Source organism: Hypomesus nipponensis, chromosome 5, assembly GCF_054491055.1.
Source record: "Hypomesus nipponensis isolate SF chromosome 5, ASM5449105v1, whole genome shotgun sequence".
Taxonomy (NCBI): domain Eukaryota; kingdom Metazoa; phylum Chordata; class Actinopteri; order Osmeriformes; family Osmeridae; genus Hypomesus; species Hypomesus nipponensis.
In genome coordinates, this window is record NC_140365.1 from 7,502,138 (window position 1) to 7,526,454 (window position 24,317).

At 50.3% G+C, this 24,317-nt stretch overlaps 1 protein-coding gene across 1 annotated transcript in view; it reads right to left on the reverse strand.

Annotated features, from left to right (window-relative positions):
- The window catches only part of auts2a (activator of transcription and developmental regulator AUTS2 a), a 238,564-nt gene that overhangs the window by 76,623 nt on the left and 137,624 nt on the right, over nt 1–24,317 (reverse strand). The window contains exon 4 of the mRNA XM_084697684.1: nt 13,816–13,845. Within this exon, the coding sequence (XP_084553810.1) occupies nt 13,816–13,845 (30 nt within the window). The remainder of the gene's footprint in view (nt 1–13,815; nt 13,846–24,317) is intronic.

The window sequence follows — 24,317 nt, forward strand, 5'->3', positions numbered from 1 at the left end:
GAAGAAGGCTGGATCACAGTTTGCCTGGGGGGGGGAAGCCTGACACCAGACAGCCTGCTGCTGACATGATGAGCCTCGAGACTGCCGATGAAATCTTGTGATGTCACTTACGTACACCCCCCCCCCCTCCCCCCCAACACCTCCCCTTCCCCGACAACTCTGACACCCTGTGTGGGGAGAAGTAGCTGGTAGTGATGGGCTGTGCGCGCGCGGGCGGGCGGGCGCGTACGACGAGGAGGAACAGAGGCGCGGCCGACTGGCGCGGCTCCTCTGTTTTCCTTTAATGTTCCCTCTTTTATCAGCGGCCGGGGCTGTCAGCGGTAATCACGCTCGCAGTGAAGAGCCGCAGAGACGATAAGCCCGGGCCTGTCAGCGCCACATCCACCAACACAGACATATGCTGTTTCCTCTCCGCTCGCCACCCCCCGTCCCCCCTTCTCTATCTGGCTCTCCGTATGACGGCGCGGTCCCCGGAGAAGGAGAGAGACGGAGAATGATGGGTATCTCCAAGGAGTAGATGGAGGCAGTATTATCGTTTCACCCCTGTCTGCCGTGTGGGTATTAGGGATGTGTGGGAGAGGATGGCCCTCAATGGGTACCAGAGGTAGAAGCTCATCTGGAGAACAGCCATTCTGTTCCACTGTGGGCAAGGCATGGGTCGCAGATGCAGATAGCGCCTAGATACAGTATCGGGCATTCAGTCCCAAGCAGAATGATATCCATTGAAGTTGCCTTTTAAGGCGGATATGGATGGCCAACGCATATGACTAAGGCCTTTTACTTTCAATACATTCATAACTAAAAGGGGAAAAAACGACGTGAATAACTGAATAAAGCCGTTTTTGACGATCTTGCAGCAATTTTTTGGGACGTACGCTGTGAGTTTAAAAAATGAAAACGCTGCCACATCAGTCACAGACACACACGTCTGTGTCACACGACATCTGTCCCGCATGAAAACAAACGGGGGAAAAAAATAAACGAGGACCCCCCACAGTAGCCTGGCGTTCAGTTACCCATCGTCCTCCCCTTCTGAGCGTTAAAACAGTTGCTATTGTTTACTGTTAACACACCTAATTGAATAGAAATGTCGAGGGCACACCTGTTCCCTGTAGCCTGGTTCTCCGGCTCAAATAAATGAAGTGTTTTTCCTCTCCAGCCTCCTACCAGGGAGGCCTGGCCTGGCAGCGGGCATTAAAATAAAGTGACCTGACCTGTGGCAGGGTTAACCAGCTAATGTCCTCTCTGCTGCCGCTCTCTCAACATGAATAATGCAGATCAGGATCCTAAACAAGCACACAAATGAATCCATAAATCACCCCGGTCAGGGCCATCTTATTAAACCCCATGTCCTCCTACCCGGCCTCCCTCTCTCTCTCTCTCTCCCTCTCTCCCTCTCTCCCTCTCTCCCTCTCTCCCTCTCTCTCTCTCTCTCTCTCTCTCTCTCTCTCTCTCTCACTCTCTCTCTCTCTCTCCACCCAACCCTCCCCCCTCTCTCTCTCTCCCTTTCCACACACAAACACACACACACACACACTCTCTCTCTGATTCATTCCTGTCAGGTTAATGGTGTGGGAGCTACCTTGTATAAACATGCAGTTGACTGTTAAGTCCAGTTGGTTCAATACCAGGAAGTAGAATAGGGTTAGGAATAATAACACAGAGTCTGCAATAGGACTTGCAATACTGTAGGTTTAGAGTGTTGTCTATATGTCCTCATGTTTGTCTTAACTAGTATACTAACCCACACTGTGTGACGTTTCAAGCCATATCTAATAACATACTCTGACTACATAAATGTATACAGGGCATCGTTATATTTTCAAAATACAGGTAAAAGCCCTTCTAATTAAGTTGATATTATCTGTCGTAACATGACATTGTTGAATTGTTAGCATTTTTGTTTGTTCCATGGTGGTATATCATGGGAAGCGTTACGATAAATTTAATTTTAATGTGTCCCTTTTTGCCTCAGCAAAAGTGGGCACTAAGTGTTTTTTAAATGGACTCATTTAACTGTTGCCACGCTAATGTCCATGGTTACTATGATCATCCTTGAGCCAGCCAGCCCACAATAAGTGAAATTATAACCGCAGTATGTGGCAGACCACTTGGAAAATGAAAACATAAAACAAGTAATCTTGGTCAATTAAATATAATCAGAAATATGAAATCAACAACAGCTGTTTACTTTCCATATGCTCCTAACAAAAACAGCGGGTATAAAACATCCACACACACACACACACACACACGCACGCACAGCTACTGTAAGTGAAAAGGTTGAAAAAATTAGGGAACTAAGTGACTAACCAACTTAATAACTAAATATCTTGTATTCAAAGGCTGCCTCTCAGCGGTACAGTACATTTATATTAGTTTGTATAAAAGCTATTAATTCCCTTTAAATTGGTATACTGTAGAGGGAAAGACATTGCTTATATTCCAGGGACAGCTATGGTGTCTCTACAAATCACCCCACCATCACATACCTCCCCCCCCTTGCTACCCTATTCCTGAAAGTCGATTTCACCCCAATTACCTCTCTTCACATTCCCCCTTTTCACAACTCTCTCTGCACCTTCTCAGGGTCTCAGGGGGGTGACTCCCCCCCTCCCAACCCAACAAATAGGGGCACGTTCCTTAAGGTGGGCCACAGCGAGACACAGAGAGAGAAAGGGAGACAGACACAGAGAGAGAGAGAAAAAGAGAGAGGGGGAGAGAGAGAGAGAGAGAGAGAGTGAGAGAGACAGACACAGAGAGAGAGGGAGAGAGAGAGAGAGAGAGAGTGAGAGAGACAGACACAGAGAGAGAGGGAGAGAGAGAGAGAGAGAGAGAGAGAGAGAGAGAGAGAGAGAGAGAGAGAGGGAGAGAGAGAGACAGACAGAGAGAGAGAAAGAGAGAGGGGGAGAGAGAGAGAGAGAGAAAGAGAGTGAGAGAGACAGACACAGAGAACGAGGGAGACAGAGATAGACAGACACAGAGAGAGAGAGAGACAGAGAGAGAGAGGGAGAGAGAGACAGACACAGAGAGAGAGAGAGAGAGAGACAGAGAGACAGAGAGAGAGAGAGAGAGAGAGAGAGAGAGAGAGAGAGAGAGAGAGAGAGAGAGAGAGAGAGAGAGAGTGGGCGGGTGGACGCATGTGTCGGAGGGGAAGATGGCAAGGACGGCGCGCACTCACACAAAAGACGACAACCCCCGTTCTGTTCATTTGTCAGTGCTAGCGAGCGCTCTTCGTACTCCATCAAACAAAGCTGCTGCTAGCGAGCGGAGTCATTTCCCTCTCTCCCAATTACAAATTAGTCCATTAGTGTGTCTGCACTGAGCCCTCTGCCGTCTCCCAGTAATGGCTTGTGAGATTTCCATCATAATCGTAATGGCTCCCGGAGCAGCCATGAGTGCAGATGGAAGGTCGCTCATAGGTAATGAGCTATCTCACCACCAAAGGGCACATCTTCGGCTTTGTTATTTACTGAGTGTGTGCGCGCTTATGTTTGTGTGTGTGCGTGCGTGCGCAAAGGCGGCGCGGCGGAGGGCGGGGCCAGCGAGAGAGGAGGACAGAAGAGAGACACATGAGAAAATGAGGGAATAAATAGTGCGCACGGCGTTTTGATAGACATCACGAAATTGCTGTCTGGGTTGAAATCGCAGATAGTAAATCACATAACACCGGCGAAATGCATGCGGGGGGGAAGAGCCAAGCTGAAAATGCCATCTTCACATTAGGCTGCTCGCTGACATTCTTCCTCCTCCTCTCGTTTCGTGGCAAGCCAAACTAAAATATCATTAGCGAGGGTGCTGCCAGCGTGAGTCACCTCTACTTGCCATTCCAGACACTTCACATTCCCCTTTCCCGGCCTCTGAACGAAGCGCTTCCGCATCTGCATCTTCCACCAATTATTTTCCCCGGCTTCTCATAACAATTTTAAGGTTGTGTGTCCCATCGCTAGCTACGGCCTGAGCTCCATCGCTAGCTACGGCCTGAGCTCCATAGCCAGAGGCGAATGTGACTGGGCCCCAATCTGGGCTGACATGCCACTCTCCCTGGCCCATGCCTAATTGACCGGAGAGCGATGTGTTGTTGTGAAACGGATCGCATCAACCTGGTATCCTGACATTTTCACGCGTCGGTGACAATCTCATAAAGACCTGTGCCCTCCTGGAGGTTTGGTGTCGGTCTGAAGAGGCCGTGACATGGTCAATCCGGAGCATAACCACAAGTGTAGTTTGGATCTCATTATCTGTCTGCCTTTCAGGATGGCAAAATAGGCCCAATTAGGTTAAAGTGTCATTACTCAATTATAGAAAAAACGAATGTATTGCCTGTGCCTGTTGCACTACATCTTCATAAGAGTTAGGCCAAGTGGAAGCCCATGCAGGTTTCCCCTGGTGCATTTGGATTCATGTCCTTCTTGAACCATATAATATTCTCAACTCGGTGCTTCGCAAACCAATGATAAAGCTTTTAGAGGCAGGATCTAAAGCAAATAGATTTCTCCAGAAGTGGTCCTTGAAGGCCCAATGCATATAACGTCGCTTGAATTATTAATGATTGTTCAGACTGATCAATGTACACCCTTCTGGGATACGGCTGCCCCCACCCCCCCACAGTCCAGCAAATCAAAGACTGCCAAAATCAAAGGATCAAACGGAATACAGCAGTTATTGCTAACCTTGCAGTTTGGGCGATACGCCATTGGGCCACGCTCACGGGTAACGAGTGAGACAACTAAGAGAAATATGCAGAAGGGTCAGTCTTGACTTCTACACACTGCGGTTCAATCGGCTCCCGAGAGAGTGTGGCGTGTCGTCCCCCCCCCCCCTGCCTTTCATTTGAAATCATTTGGAGGCAAACTGGCATCGGGGTGATTCATTCCTCATTATATTGCTTTTTAAGGAACTGTCAGCCGAGCTCATAGATTCATTCATCTCCATGAGCTTCCTCAGATCCACTTAGACTGTGTGTAATCTGGGCGAGACCTCTTATCTCTTCATTTGCACAAGCGGGGGACCATCAATTCCTGTCCGCTATCTAGGGCGAGAGGAATTAGAGCTTAGGTGCTTAGACATGTCCGGAGAGAACCACCCTGACAGGAAATGGATAACACAGTGAGACACCATGCAGGTGCTGCATTAGCGGCCTATTGTCACATTGCTGGATGAAAATACTTTATTTTTTTCTTCTTAATAGCTTACATTTAGAGCAACAAAGATAGCGACAGAGCGGCAATTTTCAATCACAATTCATTGATGCACCAATGCAGTGAAGTAGAGTCGAGGCTGTTAAAGGCAGTTAGCGTGGTGTCTAGCCCGACACAGTGGCCTCGTAAAGCCAGACAATGGCTGGGCTTAATAAGATCCCAAATGGATCCCGGGGGGCGCTAGTGGCCCATCAAGCTGGGGAATTTCATTTAATTTCCCTGGGGCCGCCTGTGTCTTGTACACATAATTAGAGCCCAACATGCCATGCTCGTGTGTTTTGTCAATAAATCCCCTGGGAGCAATCAGGACAGGGCTTGGACATGCCTCCGTGACCTGGCCCGGCACAGCCACCTAATTACGCCTCCTCTAACAAGCGTCGCGGCGAGGACGGCAACAGGCCCGAGCACCCCCCCCCCCCCCCCCACCACCACCACCACCCAGTCCGCAGAGTCACTCCCTGTCGTCGTTAGGATCATTTGTGGCCACCGCCGTGCATGCTGGGACGCTATTGTTCTGACAGGCCCGTTGTCAGATCCCCGTGTTTAAGATCTTCCTGTGTGGTGGCCCGCGTTCTCCCCAGGGAGTTTCTACTAGCCATGTGGCACGCATGGGAGACCTATTATAAAATACGGCATTTACAGTGAAGCACAATAGAGAGAGCTTCCGCGAGGTACAGTTGGTCGTTGGAGGCAATATCTGCCATCAACAAAGGCAGTGGTGACTGCGCCGCTGCGGAAGGCTTTAAGGAACCGTACGATATGCAGTGCATGATAAAGGAATCTCATTCTTCCTGTTTATCTCCGCAATCACATTTTTTTCCACAAAGCCGACGCTAGCCCACAGCCCATTCCAACTGCTCTCACTGTGATAATGGCACTAAAAACACATTATAGAGCTAGCCAAGGCTTTACACCCTCAGCAGGGTGAGCATGTGGAGCGGGTAAAAGGCCGCCGCAAAAAAGGAATAGAGTCATTTTGTGTAGGTGAGGCGGGGAAGGGGAAGAAAAACACTGTCAATTCTAAAGTGAGCGCCTCCAGAAAACGCCAGGCTCCACAAAAGGGCAATGAGGGGTCATAGGTCTGTGTGCGACTGACTGCGCCAGTCGCTGGGGGGCCTTTTGCGTAGGTGAGCAGGGCCATGACTGACATCCGCTGTGCGCTCGGAGAAAGTTTAACCTTGGTGTGTCTGAGAACTCACTCTCAACAGGGAGAGATGGAGGGAGGGGGAGAGCGGAGAGACAGGAGAAATAGGCATAGGAAAGACTGCTGCATGACAACAATAGCTTCTTTTTTTTCTTTTTTCTCTCCATGAAGCACCTGTTTCCAGAGACTGTGGTTTGAACCCAAGGTCTGAGTACATGCATTATTAAAGGCAGGTAACTGACAATGCTCCCTCATAAATATATATGAGGCCAGACACCTGAGGAGGGCATGGCTCAAGCTTGATCCACCTCGAATATAGATCGGCCTGACATGCCATGGAACATTCTAGACCCTGAGGTAGGTTCCTGCTGAAGTGAACTCTGAATTGAACCCGGTTCCACCCGACTAATACAACAGAGGTAAATACCAGCAGTACGGTTGGATAATACTAGTGACATCCGACTGAATGACGGCCACAGCCACAGCAATGTCCCAGACATCTCCGTTGCCTCGGACTGTCCAATATCTCACAGCTAATAAAACCACCATGTTGTCCGTTGTCTTGTTTCAGAAAGCTTACTGTGACACCGTATCATTTTTATTGAGTGTGCTGTAGAGCTGTAGAGAATATAAGCTACAGTCCTTCGTGTGTTTTGTTTCCACGGCGTGTGTTTTGTGTCCCCCCCCCCCCCCCCGCCCCCCTGGAATTTCCTTTTCCAGGGAATATTTCATTCAAACGGTGTATTTGTGGGTTTTGTTGCTGATTGAATTATTTTCCATTGCCTACATTTTCCCTTTGTATGAATATTATTCAGTGCAGTGCGTTTTTTCCTTCACTCAATTTAAGGACTTGGCAGCCTTGTCCTATTCAAACATGTGTCATTACCTTTTATCATGAGCATACATAAATGGTGAGGTCAAGGACCCTAGACACAAAAAAAAAAAAAAAAAAAAAAAAAAAGGGCTTTGTATAATATCCCATAACCAGATTCAAGTCAACCCTCTCACAACAACAGTCTGTTCGACACCAAAACTACTAAGTTCAGGGCCATCAGCAGCAAGTGGATAATTCAATTTGACTAGCAAAAAAGAACAGCTAGTGCCCTTTTTGGATGTTAAAACAATAGTACTTCCATGAGCCACTTTGCTGTAGAGATGAGTCAAGAAGCTTTGCAGCGTGCTTGTAAGAACTGATGAATCAGCTCAAGTATGAAAACAAATCAACAACAACAATCTCCCATGATATTCGTTCCCTCTCCTTTCCCCCGTGAAGACGGATGGGTCTACAGCTGGAGGGTAGGCCTCTGCGCGCTGGTTCACAAATGCAGCTTGAAGGGTATGTATACTGCACGGCAAAATCCAAGAAGAGCCCCTGACTCTAATGGACATGGTGCTGTCACTTATTAGTTAACATGCACTGCAGAGTGCTGGCCCAGGAGGATATAGGAGTTGGTGGCAGAGATGTGTGTGTTATGCCAAGGGGACATGGAGGGGGATGATCCTGGAGCTCAACTGTAGCTGTCACCACTGACCCCCTCCCCCCCTTTACCCGGATGTTCAGTCTACACAAGGGCTGGAGGCCTGGGAGGCTGGTGAACAAAGCCCACCAGGGACCAGCCAGCCCACTAGGACAAGCTGAGGCAGAGTAGAGACAGCCACCCTTAAACCCTGCCTCCCCCCCCACGCCCCAGACCTCCCAGCCCTCCCAGCCCCCACCACAGGCCCGCGGGGGCTCTGCTCGTGGTCCAGGGGACCAGGGGGCTTGTCGGCCCGGCTCCTTTGAGTTGATTTACCAGCTCTGGAACAAGACAGCCGAGCTGGGCTCCTACAGGAAGTGCTTTGGGGGGAGCGCTGGACGCTGAGTGGACATTAATGACAGCTTGATCGTTGTCCACATCGAAACCCTTCCATGTTAGCGTGGGGAGATGTGTGGTGACAGAATGAGGATGTGCCTGCTGGGGAGGGGTGGTGGGGTGGCACGGAGGGTAGCTAAATGGGTCTCAGTGGTGAGAGGGGAGGAGGAAGAGAGGTTGTGGAGTGTGTGTGTGTGTGTGTGTGTGTGTGTGTGTAGGGGGCGGTCACTACCCAGGGGGAAGCTGCTGACACTTGGCTTTCGCAGGAGAGACAATAGCTCCAGGTTCAAAACAACTACCGCATGGTGACATAGATGCGTACCGACAAACATATTTACATCCGCTAACACTATTTCATGGTCGAGCACACAATCTATTGCTATTGCTTTGTAAATACACACAAAAAAAGGGGGGGGGGGCTAACCCTTGCTTGTGTAATGTAAATCGCTGGCATCGCAATAGGAAAATAGATGGGAGTGAAAATAATCAACTGTCTGACATTTAGCCCCATGTCATCCTTTCCCCTCAGAAAAAAAGGCGTGAAATGCGCCCGTCACTTGCGCCGGTTCCATTTAATTATGGGCATGTCAGTGTGAGGAGGGAGACGAGGCACCACGGAGCACGGTGACCTTCTCTCCCCCTGGCCGCAAGCTCTGTTCGGTCATTACTCTACAGCAGGGAGGAGCTGGGCAGGCGGGGTGGGAGGGGGCTCCAGTGGGAGCGAGTGAGGTTAGAAGAGGAGGAGTTTGTGTCCGTGTGTGTGCGTTCAGCTTGTACAAGGAGTCATTCTGACCTGGCCATCCGTCAGCCAGCGTCCATCTATCCCCCCCCCCACCCCCCATCCCGCCCCCCCCCCACCCCTCTGCCAAGTCCGGGGTCTCCACATTAATTTCTCATCTGAGGCGCGCTAATGAGCTCCGCCTGCTCCACCACCTTTGGGACCTCACTGATTACCAGACAGGGGGTGACCATTTGTCAATGGCAAGAGGTGGCATTTACAGCTCTGACCTTGCTGAAGAGGAGGAAGATGAGGAGGAGGAGATCTCACCTGGCTTAGGGGAAACCAATAAAAAATACCCATCACCCATAACACTGTGGTGAAGAGCAATGCTCAGCTTTAAAAAGGCGCTTTCATTGACGACCATGTCTCGATTCAAGTCAATTCGGTTAAATTAAATTCAAACGTTTTATGCCGTGATCCCAGGTTGCTCCAGTTACCGTTCCAGAATAGGTCAAAATGACAGAATTGCCTAAGAAAAAATACTGAGCGGGTGAATGGAGGAGATTTAAGAACTTATGGAAGGAGGGGGGGTGGGAGGGGAGGGAGACAGCAGGCTTGCTGTCTGACTGTTCTCTATCTGTTGTCAACATTTTTCTTATAGGCCATCTTCGGAGAAAATTGCTCGCAGTGACAAATGTCAAGGCACAACCCGTTTTATTTCTCACATCTGTCGTAACTCCTTTCATATGCCCCTGTTACAGGGAGTAAATGGAGGCTTTCTCAGTCACCCTGTCTCTCCAGCTCTTTGTGCGTGCGTGAGTGTGTGCGTGTTTGTGTGTTGTATACGTACGTGCGCTTGTGTGTGGATGCGTGGATGAAAGCAAAGCAAGACGGCTCGCTGCAATCCACCATGGGGGTGAGCCTGTGTGCATGTGCTTGTGTCTCGGAGGGGGCAGGGATTTGGCGGTTGTGGGATAGAGGGGACCCATGTAGGTCTGTGACACTGGCTAACCTTGGCGGGGGCTGCTGGGACTCTGGGGGTATCCATCACTGTGGCAGCCCGGAGCCCCAGTCCGGGGGAAAAGCCACAGAAGTTGCCGGGGGAGGAAAAAAAGGCTAGTAAAAATTTAATGCACTCGGCAGAGCGGTCATGTCATACTTGGTTATGGAAAATAATCCCAGATGCCTGCAGTGCTAAAATGGAGCTGTAATGTGCTCGCCTCCTAACCCGGGCTGACAGCGATGATGTACGACTACCATTACCGGAAAATATCACTTCAACTAACCCATGATCCGGCTCCGCTAAGGGTCATATTATCCATGAGGAACAAATTACACTCCCCCAAAGTAAATACAAATTTCCTACACGGACCGGCAACAAAGCGGGAGGGGGCGGGGGGGGGGAGGGGACGGAGGCCGGCGATACGTTACCTATGACAACGCTCTGCGGAGTGACAAGGATGATAAAGTACATGACAAATCATTGGCTGACAGGGTACTCTAGTGCAATCAGCCTCAGCCTTGGCCTGGCGAGCACCCACTCACGCCTGTAAACAGCACTCTCTTCCACTGGGGGAGGGGGGCAAAACACATCATCTTTTAACGCTGACAAGTCGCTCCCTCGTTTTTATTACTCATCCTTCTCTCCCACAGTGGGGGTGGGGTGTGGGGTGTGGGGGTGGGGTGGGGGGTTGAGCCGAAGAGATAAAACGTTTTTTATGTACAGCGCAGCGTGGAGTGATTGAGCAATGCGACTCTTCTCCTGTAATTGCCTGAGGGCAAACACAGCAAAACAATAATAAAAAAAAAAAAAAAAAAAAAGAAACTGCAAATATATTACCAGTTCACATCTTTATTTTATGTCAAGGACAAACAGGTTCTCCCGGCTGCACTAAAGCACCCACTTAGAGTCCTCGTCTCCAATAAGAGCCAAGTACAGCAAATTACACCACTTTCCCATGCCAGGCCATTAATAAGACGCAAAACGTTTTCAAAATGGCATTTACTGCTTGTGCCTGCTGATAGATGGTGAACAAATACACACTTAGGAAAGGTGTGGCTTAAGTAAAGAGGCTCAGGGGTGAGAGACAGAAGTGCTGGGGGGAAAAAAAGTTGTGGATTAGTTTACCTTCATGGCGGGGTCTCCTCTTCATAAAAGGCCTAAGTATTTCTGTCTGTGAGCTGCAGCTGAAGCATCGAAAAGCACTTGAGAACGACCAGATTTTTCTTGCAAAAAATACATTTGACTGACAGCTTTTAAAGGTGCCACTTACCAGGAAAATCACAGACACATTAGCTAGGTACTCAGAACAGAAGGTCCGCTCTAGACTATGTCACCAAGACCCACACAAGAAGATTACTGCACATTCATTTCCATCAAATAGTTTCAAAGATTACTACCTTGAGGAATGTTTTTTTTTCTCTCTTTCTCTATCCAAAAGGGCACGAGGAAGTCCTGAAGGAGACCTTTTAAAAACACACGTGTGCCGCCCACCTTCCGCACAAGAGGCTCTCTCTGCGACTCCTCTTAAATCGTTGAAAGATGCGACGCAGGTTCCTGTGCACACAAACATGTGTGCATTCGCTTTTCTCCACAAAATCCACAGCCATTTCACATTCACTTTAGCCTCATCGGTCCCCATAAACGGCCTCAGATGGCGAAAAGCCTGTTGGCGTTAACGGCGCTGTGAAACGGGGGGAATGTTATTGGGTCTTTGGCGGACGGACTTCAAAGGCACCTTTTGACTGTGGAATGTCTCCCTCTCCTCTCTCCCCCTGGCAGTATCACCAGTGTAATCATCTCCGTCAAGCTGCTCCAAATGAACAGGCCGCTCCTACCTGTTAGACCTAATAAAAAGGACCCACCTGATCCGTCCAGGGTCCCCAGCCGCCAGAGGGGGGGAGAGGAAGTGCACAATCACCGACTGACAAGCTACTTTACAACCGGGGCCAGGATTTGGACTTCCAGGGGGGGGGGCAGCCAAAAGCTTTGAGAGGAGCTTCTGGCTCCCGCGCTTGGTTTTTGCACTTTGTAACCCAACCGATTCATCAACCACTCGGGAGTCCCTGGAACCAGGGCCCAGGCCCGGAGCCAGGGGGTCCCGGCCAGCGCGGTGAACAGAGAGCCGACCGGAGAGCTCCACACGTGCTGGGTTAGCGCCCACACAACGGGGCCCGTCAAACTCATGCTTGCCACGTTAACGACATCTCCCTTGACCGCTTGTGGCTGGCGAGGGCGAGTCATGGCGGTTTACGTGCATCACCAGACCCACTGGTCTGACTGAACTCTGCCTGAGGGGTGGCGTGTCGCAGGCTGGCCCCCAGATGAAAGAGGGGGAGGCATCAGCGTCGGTGATGAGGCCTCAGCAGCGATGTTAACAGCGCCAGATACCGAGCTAATAATAGCAGAGGGCCTGGCTTCTCTCTATCACCTCGCGCGCTGTTATCGTGTCACGTTGGAGAGGTCCCATCCAACAGGTCACTTTCTACACAGTACCGCGGAGAACATTTGTGTCACTGCAGCTGTCGAGTGTTGGACGTCCTGCGCGCACACACACACACACACACACACACACACTGAGAGGGAAATAGCTGGATCTTATCAGCGTCCCGTCGGCTTCCAGGGACACGGCGGAGGCCTTCAACACAGGAACCTGATTTCTCCGGGGATCACTTTTTTCCATGTCCCCCGTTTTGGAAGGAAACGAAATAAGCCGCGTTTTGGTCCTCATCTGAATACATTTGACCCGTTTAAAGCGACTGCGGACCCCTCTCCTCAGTCTTCCTCGGTGGCGTTCTAAAGTAGAACGCATCGCCCGCAGAATGCTAATGACTCCAGGGGTGGGTGTAGCGAGGCGTCTGGCAGGGACAGATAGAGACGGGGGTGATTGTGGGGGCGGGCTGGGCGGGTGGGACCGGGGGAGGAGGCTACCTGGGCTGAGTGTAAGCTCCAATTACACCCCAACACCGAAGGGAACAGGGAAGTCAGCCATCACAGGCCCCCCCGTCACTATCCCCATATTTACTAATTCACTCCTCTGTTATTTGAACACACGATTAATCATGACCAGAGGGGTGCAGTGGGCTACTTTCTTCAACGCTGTGATGCAAGGGTGGATGAGAGCAGGTGGGGGTTTACAGGCTAGAATGCCCCCCTCCCCCCTGAAAACCAAACAATAAGCTACCAGGACCAAGGTCATTTGAATCATAAACACTGACTAATGATACAATACTGAACAGCACAACATCAGACAAGCACATTGCATTGTCATCACACAATGTCTGGATTTCCAGATACAGTTTAATGGTCTTGGAAAAATATAACTGCTCATTGGATCTGTGCATACTATGCTGTATGAAATGAAATCAAAGATTGAGAAACACGTGCTTCATGAGTCTTTAAACTACACCGCCACAGATGTAAGCTCTACTGTACATTAGTACAACAGTAACATTTACAATCCTCGTAATAGAATTAGGTGATGGTTAGTCAATGATACATGGGACTATAGTCTCGGGACTATAGCATGCTGTATGCATTCTGTGATCTCATTCTAAGCCCACAGCGCTTTAGGAATAAGGCGCCAATCATTTTCTTTAAGGACAAATCCTCTCAAGTGTAGCAGCTTCATTTCCGTGCAATCTCAAGCTTAAACCCCAGAACAGTTCAATTTCGATTTTGCACATCATTAAGTCATTCATAATTAATGTGCAGCTAATTAAGGCTTTCTCACAGTTATTAACTGGATGTTTCATTCTAATTAAATAGAAATTCACACTCTAAAAGCAAGTCTAATATTTGATTCTCCTTGAAGCTACACTGATAAAAGATACATGGAAATGAACGGCTGTGACCGTGTGTACTATTGTGTGTTTGGAAACGTGATGGGCTCTTACCTTGTCCTCCTGGTCAGTCTCACTGTCACACTGCAAGAGGGGAGAGACACATGGTCAGAATAACAAGTCGGCCATGGGCTTCATCTCGAAATCAGTCATCCGTCTTGTCATTTGGTTTCATTCAAATGCATAAGGTCGTTTGAATCTAATATACCTGCGAGCAGTACATATATCTACAGCATCAGCCCTGAAATGGAGTCCTGAGTAAAGATTAGTATGTTTATCGTACCCAATGCCATTAGATGCGTCTATTACGCTGTTCAGATCGGGCATGGCCCTGAATACGAAAGGTGCACGGGCTCTCAGGCAGCAAGCACATGAAATCTAATAAGCATTTCAAAATTCAAATGTCGAAATGTGAAAATGCACAGAGAATCAAAGTGATTATGTCGCTTATGTTTCCCTCATATTTAAAAAAAAAATTGGTCGAGAGGCGGGACGGCGGGAAAAGGATGTGGTTGAAGGGGAGAGGGGAAAAAAAAACAGATACAAAAAAAGAGGATTTGAGTTTCTCTTCCCAATTTCAATTTCAAGGTCCACTTAATTCTTTATCAACTAATTAGTGCGATGCTGGGTGACCGGCGGCCCTCGAAGCTGTGCATATGGCCAAGGAGTGGGGAGGCACTGGAGTCGGTAATGAAGAAGGCACTGGGGGGGGAGAGCGTGTGGAGCTGTTGGTGTGTATGTTGTGTGTGTGTGTGCGTGTGTCGATTAAAGCAGAGGGGGGTTTAGCTCATGTGCCAGCATGGCGGGAGTGATTGACAGCGCTGGGAGCCGGGCCATGGAAAGGGCCCCTGCCTAAGCCTGCTTTCTCTCCCCCCCCCTCTCCTTTCCTCTCTGTCGAGGTGGTAGGAGCCCCGCGGAGCTCAAAGGTAGCAGGCTGGGCTGCTCGCTCCTCTATTCCCAGGGCTGCCCCGGCCGACAGGGGCCTGCAAGCTCGGCAGGAGCACGGCATCCAATTTACAGGCCTGTCCCACACGGCCCCAGGGGCGGGCCCCAGGCACTCTGCCACGATGGTCAGCTCCAGCAACTCATAAATTATGCAGAGGCAATAAACGCGGCGAGCAAACACTCCTCTATCGCTGCTCTGCTCTCTCTTGCTCATTCTCTCTCTCTCTCTCTCTCTCTCTCTCTCTCTCTCTCTCTCTCTCTCAATGTGCTGCTACCCCTCCCTCCCTTCTCCCTCCCTCCCACCCACTCCCTTGGTTTTAATACAGTGCACAAAGAGCCAGCAGCCAAATATAGACTGTCAGTTGCAGGAAATAAACAGGGTTAATAGTTAACTGATCACAGTGACAATGCATGCGTTACAAATGGCGCCCGTCGCCCGTTCATGAATGTGTTTGTTCTAGCGTGTGAACAAAGTGCTTGGCCTGCACCCGGCAGCCTCCCTCCCCACTCTGGGGTCGTGCAGACGGCGGGCAGGAGATGATGTGCTGCGTGTTCCTGTCAGTGCTCTATCCTGGCGTTTAAGCCTTCAGACTGTGACAGAGTAAAGGGGGACCAGGACTCATTAGCCACCCCTCCTCCCTCTCTCGTCTCTGGCACACCAAGGCGGGCATGCAGGTACACAGTTAAAATAATGGGGGGGACATCATTTTTTTTTTTACCCGCGACCGTGTTGTGATCCATAAAAAAAAAAAAAATAAACTCCAGCCTTCAACCCAAACCCCCCACCCCCACACACACACCTCCTCCACCCCCACACACACACCTCCTCCACCCCCACACACACACCTCCTCCACCCCTACACACACACCTCCTCCACCCCCCCCAACACCTCCCCCCCCCCCCCCCCCCGCCTTCCTCTCCCCTGCCTGTGTACCCGATTGCTTTGATTGCCGAGATAGATGCAGGGCTGGAATGGCTTGCCCTTGCTTGTGAAGCAAATGGAACATGCTAATAGAACTCATCGTATTACCCGATGCAAAAGTGCCATAGCTCATTACTCTAAGATAAAAGGATATCATTGTAGACGGCAAGCAGAATTGACTTTCGGCGGCGCGACTTGATGATGATTTAATCAACTGCTCTCTTTCACTTCCCATCCCGGCGCCTGTCGCTTTCGCAGGTGCCGCTAAACGAGACACTCGCACAGCTAGTGGGGCGAGAGAAAAGAAAAGAAATTGCTGTCATTACTTTTTTTTTTCTCCTTCTCTCTCCCCGAGAATAGAGGTATGCAAATTTCTCCGCGGCACAAAGGGTGAGGAAAAAAAAAAAAAGAGAACTTAATAAAATGGAAATACCTTTATAATGAGCAAAGTAAAAAACCCAGAGATCAAGCCTGACAGGCAAGGGCAGGCAATTTGTACGTCCTTAAAGCACGCGCGGCGACGCTCCCTCGCACTCACTTCCCCGCGCGGCGAGAGGCGGCGGGGAAATAATCACAAACGCCGCAAACATAAAAACATCTCCGCCATGAAAACAAGTGGGAGCTGCCACTCACTGATAAGAGATCATGCTTGCACTAATGTGCAGGCCTGCTCCAGCCAGAGAGCCGCAATCACCCGCACATCTAGAAGGTTCTTTTCTCTTTGCTGGCCCCCGTCTCGAAATACAAATGTAGTGCCGTGGGGAAATAGGCATCGGTATTGGATTGTGGGGGTGAGCCAGCCGAACCTGGCCCGCTGAGAATGCATACAGAGAGGTTCAGTGTTTGACACTGGCATGGACTGGTTTTAACATAAGATCCAGCCTATAAACAATATGATCTGATTCATTTGGAGCTTTGAACGAGGTGAGAGCACAGTCAGTATTCACCTTGCTGCCTTTCAGGCACTCACACTGCAATTGCTGAGTGAATGTGAGAATGGTCTTCTCTGTCCAAATACTACAACGTTCTTACATGTTTTATGTTTAAAATAAAAATAATAAAAAACGGGGGGAAAAAAAACGAAAACAGTGGTGCCATTTAGTGCCTGAAGGCCTGCTCTCTCTGACAGGCCAAGGCAGGCAGAGAGGCTGAGGTTGATTTAGTCCAGTCATGTACAATAAGGAAAGCATTAGTCCTGGGAGAAGGCTGACAGAGGAAAGTGATACCCCGGCCAGGCCCTCTGCTATTTACACAGGCCCGCCATTCTACTGTACACCCAGACCTCAGTGTTTAGGTTAAGTAACAGAGGAATGTCAAACATTAGCCTCAGCGCTAAGAGCTGTTGATGTTGGCTTGTATCCGGAGCACTTCTGATTGCCCTGCTGCCACTACTGCTGCAAGTCTTTCCCCTCCTCCCCTCCTCCCCCCCCCACCACCCTTCTTTTTTCAGCCCAGTGCACTTACACAGTTCTCTACAATGTGTCCAAAGCATCCAGGCTTTTGTTTATGTCGGCCTCAAAGTAGGAGAAAATGATTCTCGTCCCAAACCCTCTCCAGCTGAGAGCAATATCAGTCGTGGAAGAGGGGGGAGAGAAGGTGGCATGCCCTGAATGGGAAACGATTCAGCTACGCTATCGCCTCTAGCAGCAGGGTCCATGTCTAGGCCTAGCAAACTCTCATAACACACACACACACACACACTCAAACAATATAAACTATTGTCGGAAAGAGGTAACCACGCCACACAGGCACGCTATGTTCCCCAAACCCAGGGACACGGGCCACAGCCTCGGTGCTTAGCCGTTCCACAAACCCATGCCGAGTCCAATCACCGCAAAACATTCATTCATTCAAAGAAATGAGTTGGGGGAGTTATTCTAGGACAATTTCATCGACATGTGCATATCTCCTAATGCCAGAATGGGTCTGTGATTTAACTCTTCGCTAGAATGTCAACCTCTTGAACGTGAACGCACGTTTGCTGTGGCCATGTGCGATCCCACCCTCAGGTTACGCCGGTCAGCATCCATGACCCTTGAATTAATTACAGCTGATATGGGCTTCATTAAAGGGGCCAGTCAAGCTGGGAAGTGTGGGCCTTTATCTGTGCGGGCCAGATTCCCTGCAGGTTGGCTGAAGGGGTTAAAGCATGGAGGAGTTGGAGGAGGGGGGCAGAGGGGGAGGGGGGTGGCTGCTGGTGCCAGCCAGCCTGCCAGCCTGCATGCCTGGAAGCGAGAGGGACAGCATGAAGGATGGCAGCTATTGCCAGGGTCAGCTCTGACGGTGCCAATTTGATGTGCCGCCGTCAAGGGCTCTTCGCTTCTTTTTTTTCCCTCTCTCCTCCTCCTCTTCCTCCCCATCCCTCTCCCATCCCACTCCCCCCCTCTCTCTCTCTCTCTCTCTCTCTCTCTTTCTCTCTCTCTCTCTCTCTCTCCCTCTCTCCTCCCTCGGAAAGCTGTGCGTCCTGATGGTTTTCTGATGCAAACAGTCGCATCGCAAAATGGTTTTTTCCCCTCCCGCTGCCTGCTCTTCCATCTGCTGCTGGGGCCTGTGCGCCGCCGGCCGCCTGCCTGTCACAGCGTGCCTGGAAATTAGCTGGGGAGGAGGCGCTCGCTTGTGCTAATTACATTTTAATCATTGGAAATGTGTTGGCAAATCAAGCCTTGATTGCCATCTTGGAGCCCACCGCTCCTCCCCGCAGTGAGGAAGGGGGCCTGCCACGGCTCTGGCGGCTGAGTCCCCCGCCCCCCTTCCCCTCCTCCTCCCTCCCTCCCTCCCTCCCTCCCTCCCTCCCTCCCTCCCTCCCTCCCTCCCTCCCTCCCTCCCTCCCTCCGCACCTCTTTACCCCCCCCCCCCCTTCCACCCTCCCCCCACGCCACCCTCGCGCAATATGGCGGCGGGCCGCGTCTACCGCTGGGCCCTGGGCTGTGCAGCGTTATTCACGGGGTATGGAGGGGTACGGAGGGAGGGGGGACAGGGCTCGGTGCCATGCTCATTCTCACCTCCCCTCCCACGGCCCACGCCAGGCCCAGCCTGCTGCCGTCTCCACCCAGAGTGCGGGACCAACACACACAGTCATCCTGACAGGCCCAAAGCTTCCCGACACAGCACCTGCTCTGCCTGGCCGCTCCAACACAACTAATAAGGCCGCTTCTAGAACGAACCGAGGAGAGCGTGCGGCGTGTCTGCGTGTCCGATTTTGGCCTCCGCTACAAAGGCCGAGAGAGGAGAGGAGGAAAGGAGAGGAAGCGAAAGAAAAGAAAAGGCCAGTTGTGCTTGTACGGTCGCCAGTAGGACAGAGTTATCCATCTCACAGATGTCAAGTTGAGATGGTCCCCAGCTGGGTGAACAGGACCAGACACAGCGAAGGGCCTATGAATGTAAAATGGCCCCTGCCTAGGTACCTCGGCTACTACCATAGATCTCTGGGAGAGAAAAGCTGGTCGGCTGTCTGGAACACAGAAGGTATTAAATCTGGCATCAAAGGTAATCTACACCTGACAGGAATTCCATTGTTTTAAAGCCCCTTTAACTAAATTGGAGTTAACTGGGCTTACATTACGACTTAGCTGCTACGCTAACTGATAGCCTAATTGTTAGACAAACACACAAAGGCTGATTGTTCCAAGAGGGGATCACAGTGGAATTAACCTCAAAACAAACCCTCAGTTCATCTTACCCCCGTTACCTCAACCAAGATGACAAAATCACATTTTCAAAAAAAGAATTCCCTCAACACACCCTCGGACAACAAGGAGGAAATTCGACATGACAAGTCTTACTCGGACAGGTCATTGAAAGAAAGCAGAGGTCTGTGGCGATGACATCTAACATCTAATTTCCCCAGCATCTGCTTGATGTCGAGCTGTCAAATAAAGTACGGTGGGGGAGAAGGGGAAAAAAGGACTCCCCCCCAAAAATAAAATCCCGTGTAGCTCTAGGGCATCTGCAGTGACATAAGGCTAACGTCTCGTCCACCAGCCAAGTGTGTCCCGTCAGGGAGGAGCACTCTGCTGTCTGGCCCAATAGAACCAGGCCTGCTCCACACAGCCAGACCCAGCCAACTGCAGCAGGCCAACATCTGAAGGCAATTTCCTTTCAAATGTAAAACTTTATCCAGACGACATTCATTTTGACCGCGGACGCTGGATTCCAGTTGGTGAGACAGAGCAGGGGAGAGAGGAAGAGCAAATTCTTTTTTTCTATTTTTTTTTTACTCCATAAAATAATAAGAGCTTTATAGCCTATGACCTCTGGTTTCAATACTCCAGAGTGCATTCTTTTTATGTTTTATTTCTTTGGATGCTGCCCAGACTCATTGAAAGAACATTTGAGGGCGAAATAGAGAACTTTCTTGCGCTGCATTTTATGATTATTTCCATATTGCTCCATCTCAGAAGGCTTACATTAGAACAACACCAATAACGTTGAATTAGAGAGGCAGATCGTCGCGTGTGTAAAGGGAATCCATTTCGACATGTGAGCTCACATGAAAAAGAGGGGTGTTTGAAAGTCTGAAACTCCTCCAAGGAGAAAGTACTCATACAGTACTTACAACACATCCAATACCAGGAGATGAACTTCCTTGCATGTCTTGCCTGCGGTAAAAATAAGCATCCAGAGGGCATTGAAGGTGTGTGTGTGCCTTGGTGGGCGGATGTCTATCTTTAAAACAACTTGTCAGTTGAGATGCTCTCCCCGACAGATGTGGCAACAGAGCTCTGAAGTGGTGCTGGGCACAGATGGTGCTGCGGGGCAAGGCTCTCGGCTGATCTGTCTGGGGCCAGGGGGGAGCAGGAGGAGGGGGGGGAAACAGGAGGAGGGGGGGGGAGCAGGAGGAGGGGGGGCAGGAGGAGTGGGGGGGGCAGGAGGGGGGGGAGCAAGAGGAGGGGGGGGGAGCAGGAGGAGGGGGGGGGGGGGGCAGGAGGAGGGGGGAGGGGGCAGGAGGAGGGGGGCAGGAGGAGGGGGGGGGGAGCAGGAGGAGGGGAGGGGGAGCAGGAGGAGGAGGGGGGCTGCTGTGCTGCTTTATCAGCAGGTAACAAATCCATTTGTTACACAAGCTCCAAGTTCAATATCTCTGACTCTCAACATGGGTCTCACAGCCATGGGGTAGGCTTTGGGGCGCCTGAAGGTGGGGAAGAGTTTACTGAAGGTTAACTTGATGGAAATGGACGCGCACTCACACACACTCACACACACGCACTCACACTCACTCACAGAAACGTGCACTCCCGCGCACACACACACACACACACACACACACAGCTCCCACACGCACAATTGTTCACATACAGAGCGCGCACGTGCGCATACCTCACATCTGCACCCCCTTTTCCACCCAAGCCAATCGTAACATAGTTTGGGGGGGGCTGGGGGGGGCATGAAACAGATGCTGGCTTAATCAAAGATTAATGGAAGGATTTTGAGACAATTACATACATCAGACTCCATTGTTTGTGCCATTATGGCGAGTCCCCTGAGTCAGGTCCACTTGGTGTGCATTTTAATTACCACACACAGCAGACATTAGCACCGGTGTCAGCTGGCATCTTTATTATGGCAATCTACCGGCAAATACAGCAACGTACACCCGCCCACGCATGCTCCATGAGGCTCCGGTTGTGAACAAGCAATCAGACACATATTGAGCTGGCAATCCAATATTGCTCAACAAGGACAGTATCGGAAGCCACGTATTGTTATGGAAACGGTACTGTATCTTTAGAACTCCTGAAAGTGTAAGTATAAAAGATCCGTGTCAAGAAAATCTGAAGTGGGTGGCGTCGTTACCGCGTGGCTGCTTAGCAACAACTGCAGAGTTCTGCTTTGTTTACACAGACGATCGTCAAGCGAAACCTTGGGGAGGAAATGTACAGGAGACGCTATATCTCATGCACTACTGTGTGTGTGTGAACGTGTGTTTGCCAAGGCTTGACGCACCTTGCAGTAGCCTCTGTTGTCGAAGCTCTGCTTATCCTCTCCCTTCAACACTCCTAGCCCACCCCCACCCTGGGCTGAGGGAGGGGGGGGGGGAGCCAGGATTAGGTTCTATGCCTCTAATCACTTAGCTCCTCACACCTGACGGCACACTATTAACTTTCACTGTCTCCCGTGACCCTGTGGGTCGTTGCCCATCACATCAAGTTTTTATTAGGGAATTTTCCTCGTCATTAGCCATGGCCTGGAAACGAACCATTAATATTCATACAGGCTACAGGAATGAGCTCCTGAGGCCCTCTATCATCGCTGGTATCTCTGCAGCTGCCGCCGCGAACAGTTGTCCCAACACTGCACATTCACCGGCTGTCATTAGGAGCTCCATAAAGCTTTTTCTCAGTTTCTGCTCTGGTGGAGGAGGTTGGAGGGCAAGAAAGGGGGGGGGAGGAGGAGGAGGTGAGGGAGAAGGAGGTTGATGTGGAGGAGGAGGTGGGGGATGAGGAGGTTGATGTGGAGGAGGAGGTGGGGGATGAGGAGGTTGATGTGGAGGAGGAGGTGGGGGATGAGGAGGTTGATGTGGAGGAGGAGGGTGAAGGAGCCGGATGGAGGATGAGGAGAGCGCTGCACGAGCTGACAGCAGTCTGAGAGTCTGCCATGCTGTGCCAACAGCCTCCCAGTCGCATCCATAAAGACCAGGCCTGTCAGTGCTAACAGCCCCACAGGCAGACCCTGCCAAGGACACAGCTGAGACACACAGTAGCACAACCCCTCTCTGAGCGCTCACGTTAGGACAACACTTTGTTACTGGGAGGAATGGCAGGCTACAGTGCCTAGTTTTGGCTGGGGTGGGGGCTAGGGAAATAACACAAACTGGAGTATTTTTTTATTTTGTTTATCATAATAGTTGTAGGCAGTGTGGACAAAAGGACTGAGGTTCACATGCTATGTCATGTAAAAGTGTCCTCATTTGTGTAAAAGGTGAATACGGACAAAAAATAACAGGCGTCTTTGAGCTTTCTCCATGTGTGCCTGTTCAAGATGGCCGCCACTGCAGATTGCACAGCTCAATCCCGCCTATCTATCTGCCGGGATAGGAAAGCTTCTCTCACTCTCCCACTCGCCAATATGAACATTCATTTCCATATGTATTACACATACGTACACACACACACGCACACACGTGTGATAAAGCAGCTCCTAGCAGCGGTAGCACAAGCCTCTGACAAAATGCCCAGCTCCAGATCTGTGTTCCCCACATGGCAGAGCAGACTACAGCAGAGGACAGCAGAGCAGAAGATAGCAGAGCAGACTAGCGCAGAGCAGAGCATCGCATGGAAGAGCAGACCCTGGCTCCGAGCTAGTGGAAGGCCCCACTCCTCTATGGGAGGCAGCACCGCAGCCGACAGCTCCCTGACAAGGCCTGATTCCCCTCAGAGGAGAGAACCAAGGGGAGGCAGCCGTCATCGTGGCGCGTGGGACGAAAAGCAGGCCAGTTATTGTCTCTCTCTCAGAAAGAGATGGACAGAGAGAGAGAGAGGGGAAGTGTATCATAGATAATGACAAGAGCAGGCCCCTCTATTGAATACAATCTAAAACACTTCATTAGATACAGCGTGTGTGGTGGTTTGTGTTCCCAGTGGTGTGTGGCAGTAGCTGTGGTAACATTGGTTGACAGTAAAAAAAAACTAAACGTACAGTTTGTGTCTAGGTATGTCTAGTCTTGTAGGATTTGTATGTGCAGTTCTTTGACTTAAAAGAGGCCTTTGTAGATTATTTAGAATGACTACGACACCTAATACGCACAAGCAGACGCTGCCATTTTAACGCAGGCTTTATAGTAATTAGACTTTCCATGACAAAAAAAACCCCCTTGTTATTCTCATTTTTTGATATGCTAGCTGTCATGGCGACATCAGAGTAGCCTCATTATGCAGAATGTCGTCAAAGGGAAACTGAAGCTGAGTATCCTGTCAAGCTTGTGTCTTGCACACATGCAAACAAGCAAAGATGAATAAACATTAGTTGTGTCAAGCGCTCGACTTGAAGCCGGCAGGCTTGCAAAGATGCGCTTTGTAGCAAATAAAAATATTTAATTTGAAAGAATGATGCAAGGCAAAATGAAATTAAAAGGAAACCATGCTAACTGTTAAAACAAATTACTTGCAGCGCGCTAAAATTACATTTGCTCCTCCATCAGAGAGATCAAACAAGCCAACACCGGCTCTCCTGCGCTAATTATTTACTGCCTTCACCTCCTTTTACATCCCAGGGGTGTTAATAAACACTCCGTCTGGCTTTTCTGTTTGTTTGTTTGGTTTATTTATACGATTCTCCATCTCCATCACCCTCCCTCTCTCTCTTTCTCTCCATATACTGTACATATATATATATTTATATCTCCTAACCAGGCTCCACCATCTCTCCCTGCATCTTCCCTCCTCTCTCTTCATCTCTCCCTCTCCCTCTCTACCTCTCTCCCTCCCTCCCCCCTGCTCCTCTTCCCTCCCAGTGCCTCTGCCGCTTGCGGGCTGGGTGAATTAGGGAGATCTAATGTAATCCCGCGTACGGCGGGCTCCTGAAAAACGTGCTCAATTACAGCGGGATGATCCCTGTGGGAGCGTCCCTGGCGGAGTGCGGGGGTGAGCGACACGGCCCCTCTGCTTGGGATTAATTAGCATGCTAAGTGGAGGAGCACGGAGGCGGGCGGGCGGCGGGCCGCGTCCTCGCCATCTGACATCCCACCTCCCACAC